This window comes from Carlito syrichta, unplaced genomic scaffold, assembly GCF_000164805.1.
Source record: "Carlito syrichta isolate Samal-C Ts95f unplaced genomic scaffold, Tarsius_syrichta-2.0.1 Scaffold92673, whole genome shotgun sequence".
NCBI classification, from domain to species: domain Eukaryota; kingdom Metazoa; phylum Chordata; class Mammalia; order Primates; family Tarsiidae; genus Carlito; species Carlito syrichta.
Genome location: NW_007036769.1, coordinates 62,429 through 75,316, shown reverse-complemented (window position 1 = coordinate 75,316; position 12,888 = coordinate 62,429). Strand labels below are relative to the sequence as shown.

Here is a 12,888-nt window from a genome sequence, read left to right as displayed (position 1 = left end):
CTGTTTTTGGTCATGTGTGGTATAGTTACGGAGCAAGGAAGTCAATGTCATCTGTCCATCTGCCTCCCCCTGAATTTGATCCCTGCTGCAGTTTGGAACTCACTGTTTGTGCTTGGTTGCCTGGGGCCCAGGGTTATCCACAGGAGCTCAATTCTAGAAATACCAAAGCACCATTGTCTCACAGTGAGACATCATGTAGGCCCAGTGAGTAGGCCCTACATGGAGTGAGGCTTTTGCTGTGTCTTCCTACATGGTCACTTCTAGTCTTTTGAGAGCTTCATTGCATGTGGATCACACGTCATAAAAGATGCCATCGATTTTTATTCATCAAGCACACTTTTTAATGCATTTCCTCCTGCCCACCTGAAGGGTCTATTCTTCCCTGGCCACAAGGAAATTGAGAGAATTGGTTGCTATTATTTCACTATCTATAGAAGACAAAGCACTGTGTCTTTTTATGGAGGAAGTGCTCCAGAAAATTTGTGTCAACTTTAGAGATAATTTTTATGAAGATTAGAAGCATTTTATTTTCATGAGAGGAAAAAGAATAATAATTAAAAACCTCTTGCATGCTGACCTGTCTCCGCCTCCCAAATTGTCTCTCCTGCATGGGTTCCAAAGTTATTCTACATGATTCTTTGTGCAGTTTCTTTAACCAGCTGGCAAGGACTTGAGTTTTACTGGGCCAACTCAGAGTTTATGCTCATGGTACACACAGGCTGAGTAGTTTATTTTCATTCTTCATTATTTTGGATCAGAGAACAATCCTAGGGCACAAGAGATCCATGCATGGTTATTTTTGGAGTCTGGAAGCTTCTGAAGTGTTTGTAGCAAATAATCTGTGGTTATTCACTGCATTCCTACTAGGTGGCCTGGGATATGTGTTAGGGCTCTTATGCTATGTGAATGTGTGTACATGTAAGACTTGTGTGTTAGGTGGTGGTAAAAATGACAGGAATATGGTACCTTTCCCTCTGGGAGTGTAGAATCTTCTAAGGAAGCAAGTACACCACATTGAGCTAGGTCTGGGTTGGAATCCTGCTTCCCTTAACAACTGTGCGATCTTGGGTACCTTGCTTAGTTTCCCTGGATTTACGATCTAGTGGAATGACAGATGAAGATGCCAGGTATGTACTAGGTGCACAAGGTCTGTGTTGGTATGCATGTGTATACTTGTGCCAAGTTCTTATAAAATAACACAGATACAAAACAAACCACACACAAAAATGTATAGCTTTATGACTTGCTATGATGTAAACTCCAAAGCAATGTATTTTTTAAAACAGCAATGTTGGCTGGGCGCGGTGGCTCAAGTCTAATCTCAATACTTTGGGAGGCCGAGGTGAGGGGATTGCCAGAGTCCATGGGTTCGAGAACAGCCCGGGCAACTTGATGAGACCTCATCTCTACAATAAGTTTTTAAGAAAATTGGCCAGGTGTGGTAGCACATGCCTGTCATTCTGGCCACTTGGAAGGCTGAGGCAGAAGGATCTCCTGAGCCCAGTAGGTTGACACTGGGGTGGCCGTGAGCATGCCACTGCACTCCAGTCTGGGTGACGGAGTGAGACTCCAACTCCAAAACAAAAAAAAAAGGCAATGTTTTCCCACAGCGTTTTCTACATTTGATGTTCCTAGGCTTGCTGTTATTCTTAATATTTTCTTAATTGCCACCTATCTTTATTGTTTAATGCCAAAAGTTAATATATACTTATTGTAGGAAATATGAAACCCAGTTGCTTGAGGATAGCTACTGTGTACATTATCGTACATTCTGAATCATCCAGTCTTTTTTTCTTGGGATGTGTAGCTATCTAGACTGAGGTCATACTACATACATAGCTTTATAGTCTGATCTTTGCATTGAATATTTTATCATGAGAATTTCCTATGTCATTAAATACTATCTAAAAACATGATTTTTAATGGCTGCATACCTTTCTATCACATGGATGTGCCTAAATTTATTCACCCATTGACTATTACATTTTTTTCTGTTATAAATAAGTAATACTGGTCCATTGCCTTGCTAGACTCTGTTGTCACCATGCTTCCTGGCTTTGGGCCCCTCCCCTACCTTGGGGAGGTAAATTTTCTCTCTCCCTTCTCTTTCTCTCTCTGAATTACTTTTAAGTAAACTTTTCTTTCTTAAAAATGAATAAATACGTAATGTTGACAACAGTCTCTTTGTACTCTGTGTTTTGTTTACAACGTAAAGGACATTGGATAATATTATGTTAACGTTTGAATGTGCTCCCATTTCCAAGGCATGTATGCTCTGTGTCCCTGAGGGAGGGTGGTAGGGCAGCACTGTCTGCAGGCAGGCCCAACTTTTGTACAGTTGCTGTTGTGCACAAACTGTATCTGGTGCCTGAGAGCCCACACCTGAGTGCAGGTAGCCCTGACCTTGATTTTTCTCTGTTCAGTCCTACTGTTACAGGTATCGCTGTGCTGCCCGAAGCCAGAATACACCCGATAGCTCTGCCTCGAATCTGGGATTCCGCTGTGCAGCCGACCACCTGCCCACCGTCTGACAACCAAGAAGAACCTGCCCCAGTCCAAGAAGTCATATTTAACCCGCACTGGGCTTCTCTTAGAACTTTGAACAAAGAATTCCCACCCCGAGGTGGGTTACGTACCTGCCCAATGGCCAAAGGAACCGTCTTGCGAGACCAAATCGCTGACCTGTGTCAGTGCATGTGCTTTATTGTGTGGTACATCTTTGGAGATCATTGCCATGTTTTACTTTTAAAGAGGAAAGGGAGTGGAGGGAACACTGAACTAGTCTTTGGAAGGCCTGTGTCCTACCCAGGCTCTACCACAGGGGTTAAACTCTGTGGTCTAACACTTGCCCTTCCCGGGCCCTTGGGCCCTCATCTATCAAGTGAGGGGATGGACAACACGACCTCTGAGGGTCCCTCCAACTGAAATTTTAAAAGTGATATCAGATTTTATTGTGACTTCATAGTGAGAATTTATGACAGATTATTTTTTAGCTATTTTTTCCATGTGTAAACCTTGGGTGATACTAATCATGTAAAATAAGAGTTCTCTTATGTATTGTTTTCAGAAAAGGGTAGGACTGAGTCCTTTATATTCATACTGCACTTTGTTTTTCCAAGGAAATCAGTGTCTTTTACATTGTTACGATGAGTCCCACGTGGGCTACTGAAGGTGTGCTAAAGTTCAGCATTCTGAACACACAGGAATGTCTGTGGGTGACTCTACTGTGCTTTATCATTTAACTTTAAGTGCCTTTGGTTCAGAGGGGCAGTTACAAGCCCTTTTTCCACCTCCCCAAATCCTTTGGTGAATGTGAAACATATGCTAAATGGGGAAAGCTGTTTCATTCTCGATATAGAAGAAAAGGAACGAGGACCTTGAATGAGCTATATTCAGGGCATCCAGTATTTTTTAATAGAGAAGTAGGAAATCCCGTTGGCTATGGGATATCAGATGCTTTGAATCATGCACTATGTTGAATAAACTGGTACCTGCTGTAAATCAGGCTTCACTCTCATTGGTTTCTTTTTTCTTTCTCTCCCTTGTGTTTTCTTTTGAAGAATTGACTTTGCAACCGGGTCACTTTGCGCCAGGTTGCAGTGTCTCACACCTGTCATCCTGGTACTTTGGGAGGCTTAGGACGGGCAATTACTCAAGCCCAAGAGTTCAAGACCAGCCTGGGCAACATAGTAAGACCCTGTCTCTAAAAAAAAGAAAAGAAATGACTTTGTGATATTTGTATGTTTTGTTTGTTAGAAAACTTTTGTGTTTTTTAGCTAATGGATAACTTTGATACATGGGCAGTTTGTGGGAATTTTTATTCCAAAAGCAAGGCTGTTGTGCCTAGAACCCTTTTGTGACCTTGTTGCTTTTTGTGGCCATAGACAATGCAAAGTCAAGGGCACTGCCTTGGTTTTTGGTCCTGTAAAGCCCCAGGCTTACTTCACATGCCAAAAAAGCACCTTGTTTTAGAGTGATGACTTTCAACCTAAGGCCTGTGTTACCAGGATCCAATCTGAATTTCTCAGTTTTGAGAACTCCTCAGCTATTTCTTGCATGTCATTTGAAAGAAATGCTTTAGTCAAATAATAATCATAAGTGTTTAACCAACAGTTGATTGCTACTTTTGTGCTTAGCCTACTCGCAGGTTTAAACATTTGTCTTGAAAAACAGTCATGCCGCTGGTCATCCCACATTTGTTGTTCAGTCACTTGGTGACTATAAAATGTTTCTCCACAAACTTCCACCAATTGATGATTAATCCCAGGCAGAAGGAAGAGCAAAAACGTGTGGGAAATAGCTAATGCAGGAAATAAGATATTTTACTTTTAAAGTCACCACTACTCTAGTACAGTTTTTGTTTTTACTTGTTGCCTCCCACCTGCATGTATTTTTTACATTGTTATATTTATAGTGTGTATATTTTGAATTCTTCTCTTGTTAATTAATGTTACTTAGCATAAATATTTTTGGTTGTTTTGGGCATAGTTCTTAGAATTGCATTTTCAGCAGCAGCATAATACTGGAAAGCATTTAAAATGAAAGCATAGCTTTCGTCCTTCATTTAAGAATCACATGTCTAGGTTACCAACTCTAAGAGTACATGAAGGCCAGGTGCAGTGACCTGCCTGTAATCTTAGCACTTTGAGAGACTGAGGCGGGCGGATCGCTTGAGTCCAGGAGTTCAAGACCAGCCTAGGCAACATAGCGAGACCCTGTCTTTACAAACAATAAAAAAAATTAGCAAGGTGTGGTGGCACATGCCTACAGTCCCAGCTACTCTGGAGGCTAAAGTGAAGGGATCGCCTGAGCCTAGGAGGTTGAGGTTGCCGTGAGCCGTGATTCTGCACTGCACTCAGCCTGGGTGACAGAATGAAATGCCGATTCAAAAAAAAAAAAGACATCAGAGTACAGCCACCACACTTTCTAGTGTTGTATATTAGCATATGAGCAGACCAAAAAAAGGGCAGTATAATTTTGGTTTCAGTGCCATAGATGTATTCCTGAAAAGCCTCACCTTCTGCAAAAGTGTACACAGAAAGTAGGAACAGGGGAAAATAGGGGTAGAGACAGACAACTCAAAACTTAAGGAACTTTGTACGTTGTACCAGAGTAATAACAAAATAATAACTATCCTAATAAAACCAGCTTAATTAAGTCTTTCCTGGCATTGACAGGCAGTAATACAGCCAGTCAATCCCTTGCAGCCTTAATTCTTGAGCCTCCTCCTTCCTTCTCCAAGATGTAAGTCTTTAAAGACATATGCTTCTATTGGAAACCAATTCCATTAAAAGTAAAAACCTGACCCAGCCAGACAAAGAGGCACACTTCTGCGGTCTCAGCTACTTGGGAGGCTGAGGCAGGAGGATCACTTGAGCCTAGGAGTTTGAGGCTAGCCTGGGCAACCTCGCAAGACTCTTGCAAAAAAAAAAAAAACTAATGAAGAAGTCTACACTCTGAATCAGATATATATTTTTAATAAAAAAATTACTTTTGGCTGAGTGCAGTGGCTCAAGCCTGTAATCCCAGCACTTTGGTAGTCAAAGTGAGGGGATTGCCTGAGCCCACAGCTTCCAGAACAGCCTGGGCACCTTGGCGAGACTTCATCTCCACAATAAATCAAAAAATTAGCTGAGTGTGGTAGCGCGTGCCTGTAGTTCTGACTACTTGAAAAGCTGAGGCAGAAGGATTGCCAGAGCTACTGCACTCCAGCCTGGGTGATGAAGTGAGACTCCAACTTAAAAAGAGAGAGAGAGAGAGAGAACCAGTGTCTTTGCATTATCTTTATCTCTACCAACTTTTCAGAGCAAGCGAGCATAATATAGTGGAAAGTATAGCAATTACTGAATCCAGCAAATAAACCACTACATGCACTAAAGGAAGGAACTTTACATAGGAGTTTTAATTTTTTTTTCCTGAGGATCTTCATATATTGCTAAAGTTTTCTCTTAAGTTGTAAGAAAGTATGTGCCTGATAGTTTCAAAACATGTTTCAAATCACATACAATCCAATATGACGTCCATATTCGACTGACCTCCATGTTCTGTTCACTAACCACTTGTGAGCTATTTCTACTTTAAAGAAACACTTATAGCAGAACAGACCATTTGGTGGATGTGCCAATTCCAGTATTGAAAACAACCACCACCCCCCCTCCTTTTTTCAGGAGCTCTGTTATCTAGAGTTGGTTTCTAACTCTCGTTTCTTGCCTCACTGAAGCATGGAGTGAATTTGAGGTTTGCTTTCAAATCTGCTTTGGTCCTGAATCCTGGATAATCTTACTTGATTTTCAAGGGTGTGCATGAGATTTGAGTGGGAAGCAAGGCATATCTTTTCTCTTAAAGTTTGTAAACATGATTAGAGGGGGGCAGGGGGTGAGGGGTGATAGCAATGATTGTCAAGGGTGACATTTCCTTCTGCAAAAACATCAAATTACATCAATGCCTCAAACTTTGCATGGTTCAGCCCACAGCATAAATTGGAATACAGATCTGTGTCAATGTAGACTTTTTTTCACCCCCTCACATTTTTTTTTTCAGACAGACATTTCAGTTATCCATATGACCCTTCAGGAAAAAGAGAAATGGGAGCTACCATTTATTTTATTTTTTTTTTTATTTTTTTTGAGTTGGAGTCTCACTCTGTCACCCAGACTGGAGTGCAGTGGCCGCTCCCGGCCACCATAGCCTCAACCTGCTGGGCTCTGGCAATCCTTCTGCCTCAGCCTTCCGAGTAGCTGGAATTACAGGCGCGCGCCACCACGACCGGCTAATTTTTTGATTTATTGTGGAGATGAGGTCTCGCCAAGTTGCCCAGGTGGGTCTCGAACCCGCGGGCTCAGGCAATCCACTCACCTCAGCCTCCCAAAGGCGCGGAGTTACAGGCTGAGCCACCGAGCCTGGCTCCATTTATTTTAATACATGTTGATTTGAATAGGCAGGGGTGTGGTGGAACGGTAGCTCCAAAACAGTGTATCGTAAATTCTATTTTCCAGGGACTATCTATATTGGGAATTCTATTGTTGACCAGAAAAACCAGGCAATGGTCTTTCATCCATGAGAATCCCAGAATTCTAATACTCTTATTAGTCACTTTTTCAAAATAGAGCATGTTTTTGTCCTCAGTATTCAAGCAGCAAATAGACGCTTTGCATGCAGTAAAATCCACAGTTGACTTAGCAAAAAGAATATTTTTGGGGGAAAAAAACCCACTGTAAACATGGTGCTTTCTGTTCTGAAACACTGGGAACTTTATACAAGGAATTAGGGTGGGATTTATTTTTGTCTTTTCAAAATGATATCTTGCATATTTTTCTCTTTCCTTCCTTCCTACAAATATTAACATTACCACTGGCATATTTCTCAAAAGGCAGCTAGCTAACCTGCAGGCTGGCTGTGGAGGAACAGAGGCAGCACAGAGCCAAGCACAGCATATAGACAGATGAAAACAGACGAGGTGCGAGTGATACCTACTCCACAGGGGCTGCCACTGCTCCGCTCTCGAGCCCAGACTTGCTCAATCACCCAGTTTCCATGAGTAGCTGGATGTTTGCATTTTCATGGGAAGTCTTCTGAGTTTTTAGTGTGGGCAACTGACTGAGATTAAAACAGCAACAACAAAAAACAAGCACCATGAAGACCTAATAAATTGCTTCTGCAGCCAGAAGCCGCCAGCGGGGTGCTAATTTACAACTTAGATTACGAAGAGTTGATTATTTCATGGGGCACAAAATCTCATGTATTTATATCTGAAGAATGACTGATCAAGTAAGTAACAAAATGAATATGTGTGAGGAAGGGCTGTGGCTTGCCCAGGGAACTCATCTTGCCTACAAATGCCACATGAGATTTTTCTTCTCCATCCCACCTCATCCCATAGAAAATCATTTAACAACCAGAAGTAATCTCAGCAGAGCCATTGACAGCCCATTGTTATTAATTTTAGTTAGCACTTATTACTAAGCTTGGAGGTTAATATCAGAAAATAGCAGAAATGTCAGTTTCTTGACTGTTGGTTTCATTTTATTTGTTAAAACTTAATTCTCTGGAATACAAACTGCCCCAGAACAGGGCTTATTTTTATAGGTTTTCAAGAATCAGATATGCCATTAGTGAAAACTGACCTTTGTTGTTTCAAATGCTTAGAACACCATGGAAATTATTAACTTCAAGAGCCTTGGATGGTTTCTTGGCAGGTGGCCAGAACTCCTTCCTTCCTCTGACTCTTGTGTTTAGACCATCAGAACAGGAGTTTAATTAATTTTTTGATTAAGCAAAATCATTACAGATAATATTCAGGTAGGTTGTAAAATGAGAAATACTCTCTTCTGAAACTTGCCCTATTTAGGATTGGAAAGTTCAAGGGATTAGTATCAAGGGGTGGAATTTTTCAGCTTCAAATCAGATTCTAATCTGCCCCCAAATGGTAATTGACCCTAAGTCATCATTACCAGAAGGCTGGTTGGGCCTTTGGAATTAGTCACAGTTGTCAGGCAAGAAGGCGATTCCATTTCAGAATAATTGAAGGTCAGATAGAATTGCTCTCCCGCCCCTGGGTCCGGGTCGTGTTTGACAAACTCCTTGTTTTCTTTGCTGAGGGAAATGGAAGACTGATCAGAGCAACTCTCTTCCAGCATGTCAGTTTGGCACCTCAGCAGCGTAATGTTAGAAGCTCTAAATCAAGCTTGGGGGAAAAGTAAAACCAGCTAACAGACTATCAGGGGAAAGGAGATAAGACTCTCCTTGTCAGGTGGCGCTGATAAAACGATTCACCTGCATTGACTTTGATGCCTGTGGGGAAGGGTTCTCGTTGGCTGCTTTTTCTAAATCCATGACTTTTCTCTGCTCCAAACCCTTGCCAAATAAGATTGTACTTATTTACCTTTAAGTGACTTGGGAAGGATGCCACTTTAATCTCTTCAGTCGCTGTTTTTCAAAGGCAGTTTGGCATCCTGTGTAGAGGGCCTTGGAATGAATTTGTCTGGTATCACATCCCTGCACCCTACTTAATGGTGTACCTCGAGGTGTCCTCCAAGGTGAGATGGGGATGATAATACCTGCCTCTTGGGGTTGTGGGAGATATGAGATAATGCAAAAATAAAGTATTTAGCACAAAGTACTTGAGTGCTTGCTAGGTATTTGTTCCTATTTTGAATATGATTATTAAAAGTAGAGGAGGGCTGGGCTCGGTGGCTCAGCCTGTAATCCCGCGCCTTTGGGAAGCTGAGGTGAGTGAATTGCCTGAGCCCGCGGGTTCGAGACCTGCCTGGGCAGGCGAGATCTCATCTCTACAATAAATCAAAAAAATCAGCCGGGTGTGGTAGCGCATACCTGTAATTCCGGCTACTCGGAAGGCTGAGGTGGAAGAATCGCTGGAGCCCAGCAGGTCGAGGCTGCGGTGGCCAGGAGCGGCCACTGCACTCCAGTCTGGGCGACCGAGTGAGACTCCAACTCAAAAAAAAAAAAAAAAATAGTAGAGGAGCAGGAAGGTCCTACCAGATGGTCCTGGCCAGCCACGGAGTTACAACTGCAGAGCAGAGAGAGCTGTAAGAAAGAATAGAGAGACTGCATAGAGAAGCTTAAATGTGACCCCAGGCCAAGTATTTTTTTAAGAAAAACTGGCATGGTGGATCCTCAAACCTCTGTTAGTATATGAGTTTGAAAATAGCCCGATGCTGCATCATCCATTCGTCTCACAGAGTTCTTATTAAAGGGGAAAGTGAGATCTGGTTATTGCCAAATAGATCGTGTCATTCTGAGGCTTTTCCTCTTGAATCCATCTGACAAAGAACCTCTGGCAGGTTTAATACCAATGGAAATGTCATTTGTAGGCATAACAATTGTTAAAAAGAAGGAAAAGCCGGGTGTGGTGGCTCACACCTATAATCCCAGCACTTTGGGTGGTAGAGACGAAAGGATTGCCTGAGCCCACGGGTTCAAGACCAGCCTAGGCAACATGGCAAGACCCTGACTCTACAATATATCAAAAAATTAGCCTGGTGTGGTGGTATGTGCCTGTAGTTCCAGCTACTTGGAAGGCTGAAGTGGAGGGATCACCTGAACCCAGCAGGTCGTGGCTGTGGTGGCCGTGAGTGTGCCAATGCACTCCAACCTGGGTGATGGAGTGAGACTCCAATTCAAAAAAAAAGAAGGAAAAAGAAAAGAGAGTGCGGTCTTCTGGCTTATAATACATTGTTACATGTTTTCTCTGGTGTTCTTGGTGCTAATTTGCCTTTTGGTTTTAGAAAACAATTGTTTAGGTAGTTCTAATCATTTAAATTTGTCCCTCTCATTTAATCCTCCTCTGAGGTGACCGGTCCAGGATCTTGATTCTAATTTCATAAATTACCATATTTAAAAATCAAGATGTGTCCAAGGGAGAAGCATTCAGGGTGTGGCAGACAGGAGTCACTACAACTGGTAGAGGAGCTTTTATCTAGCTCAGCAGTTTTCAAACTGTGGTCTGGGGGCCCCGGGGGATCTCCAGGGGGTCTGTGAATCAAAACTGTTTTCATACTAATATGAAGATGTTATTTCTTAAAAATGCTTATTATCTCAAGAATGTACAGTGGGAGAGTACAGTCTAGAGACTACAGGATATGTAGCCTGGTAGCTCACAGAATATGAGCTTGTATCTTTTTTATGTTTTAAAAATTTCCCAGTCTTAAGTTTTAATATGTTTAATGCCTCTAGATATAACCCACATTATAAACGTCTCTCTGGGGTTACCCAATTATTTCTAGGCGTGTAAAGGGATCCTGAGACCAAAAATTTTTTTTTAAGTTGTTAAGAAAGTGAGAGCTATGCTGGGCTCAGTGGCTCAGCCTGTAATCCCACACTTTTGGGAGGCTGAGGTGAGTGGATTGCCTGAGCCCGCGGGTTCAAGACCCGCCTGGGCAGCAAGAGCTCATCTCTACAATAAATCAAAAATTCAGCCGGGCGTGGTAGTGCATGCCTGTAATTCCGGCTACGCGGAAGGATCACTGGAGCCCAGCAGGTCGAGGCTGCGGGGGGCCGGGAGCGGCCAATGCACTCCAGTCTGGGCGACAGAGTGAGACTCCAACTCAAAAAAAAAAAAAGTGAGAGCTGCTCATCTAGGAGAAAAGTAAAATCTAAGAGTGACTGAATCTGTCTTGAGAGATGATGATCATCCCTTCTCCATCTCTTCTGAAGACTGTCAAAAATAATTGGGTTTAAATGACCACAAGAGCAAGTTCAATGAGCTGTTAAGAAGCACTTCCTTCCTGTTTGCTCAGGGAGACCTATTAAATGCAGAACCTATTAAATTTCCTCCCTGGTCCTAAGAAGGCCCATCAAAAATTCAGTTGAAACTGGTTGCCTGGAAGGGTCAGAAAAATGAACCCCTGGAGATTAGCATAGACAGGTGGCCCCACCATGGGTTGCCACGTCTTTTTACAGAGACAGCAATAATGAATCTAGGTCCTCTGAGAGATAATTCTGTGTATGGGCTGCCCTAAACAATCACTTTGAATAGAAGGACTCCCCAAAAGGACTTTGCAAGTACTAGGTACATGTCATGTAAGACTCCCTGAGTATTGCAGGTTCTGCTCAAGGTGACTTGCTGGTGGGACTCTGCATATTACCAACCATCTTTCCCTCAGATGGTGGCTGTATTATAAAGCCAGTGAGAAAGGTCAACCAACGTGTTACTTTCTGAAACAGCTCACTTTCTCCTTGTAGACTGTGGCTTGTGCTGTAAACTGTGATTGTTTTACCTCTTCTCTTGGCTGGTTTGCCTTCCAGCCAACAATTTCAGGCACCTCTTAGGTGCCAGGCACAGTGCTGGATGCTTTCTGTGTATGACCTAATTTAATCTGCATAGCTATCTTGAGAGGAACTGCTTATTTTGGGTTAGTATTCCCAATTTGCACTTAGGAAACTAGGACTTAAAATGCCCCAGGTGACATGGCTGAATGAGGCAGAATCAGGACTCACCTTTTTTTGTGTGATTTCTGTTCACCTCCACTGTATCATTGAATCTGCAGTTTTATTGTGAATTTGGGGTGGCGAGGGCTGGATTGAAGAGGGGAGATTACTAGGGTAAGAGATAGCCTCAAAGAGAAAAAAGGCAAAGAGTGAGGAGGTAGAATGGGTGTTAAGAAGTCAGGAGCCAAACTGTCTAGATTTAAGTTCTTGGCCTGCCACTTATTAGATCTGTGACTTTGGGTGAGTTGTTAAATCTATCTTTTCTTCAGATTTTGAAATTTAAATAAAGCACTTCTCGAAAAGGTAGAATCGAGGCAGGAGGATTAAAATAGTATGGCATGATCTGAATGTAAACCTTTGACCTGCTGTAAGTCCATTCCAAACTTTGAAGCTTTTCTTGATGCTTAGTCACATCACAGGAATTATTGTCAGTATGGTAAAGAGATGTTGAAGGTTAAGACTATACATTTTTGAAAGGCATATTTTCATCACCTCCCCCCATTCCCCAGAATGTGCCACTTCTTTTTACAAAGTGATTGTGTCGCCCTAAAGAAGTGGATTTTTTTTTTTTGAGGGGGTGGGTGGGAGAAGGCTGGGTGTATGGGAAACATTCATCCGCTGGAAATAATGAAAATCAAAAGGTGCATTATTAGTTCATTTGTTGCAGGTTCAAATACATGAAAAGAATGCAGCTGACAGAGACGTCTGAGATCAGTGTGTGAAGAATGAAAGGAAAAGTGTACTGCATCATGCTCATTAAATAGCAGTCCAAAAGAGTATATGGGAGGACTTCTTTGATAAGATTTAAGTCCCCTGGTCTTTGTGGAACGAGGCTAAAGTTTCTTACTTGCTGCTCCCAACTCTGCTGCTGGGCTCAAAACTGGGCATTTTTTTAAATACATATTTTTTATTTTAAAATTGTGGGGTACAGTTACGGGTTAG

At 42.3% G+C, this 12,888-nt stretch overlaps 1 protein-coding gene across 3 annotated transcripts in view; it reads left to right on the top strand.

Moving 5' to 3' along the window:
• SUMF1 (sulfatase modifying factor 1) overlaps positions 1 to 3,506 on the top strand; it is a 98,700-nt gene extending 95,194 nt beyond the window's left edge. For all 3 annotated transcript variants that reach the window (XM_008060759.1, XM_008060753.1, XM_008060745.1), the window contains one exon: positions 2,424 to 3,506. In XM_008060759.1, the coding sequence (XP_008058950.1) occupies positions 2,424 to 2,531 (108 nt within the window). In that variant the 3' untranslated portion in view covers positions 2,532 to 3,506. The remainder of the gene's footprint in view (positions 1 to 2,423) is intronic.
• Positions 3,507 to 12,888: the final 9,382 nt, after the last annotated feature.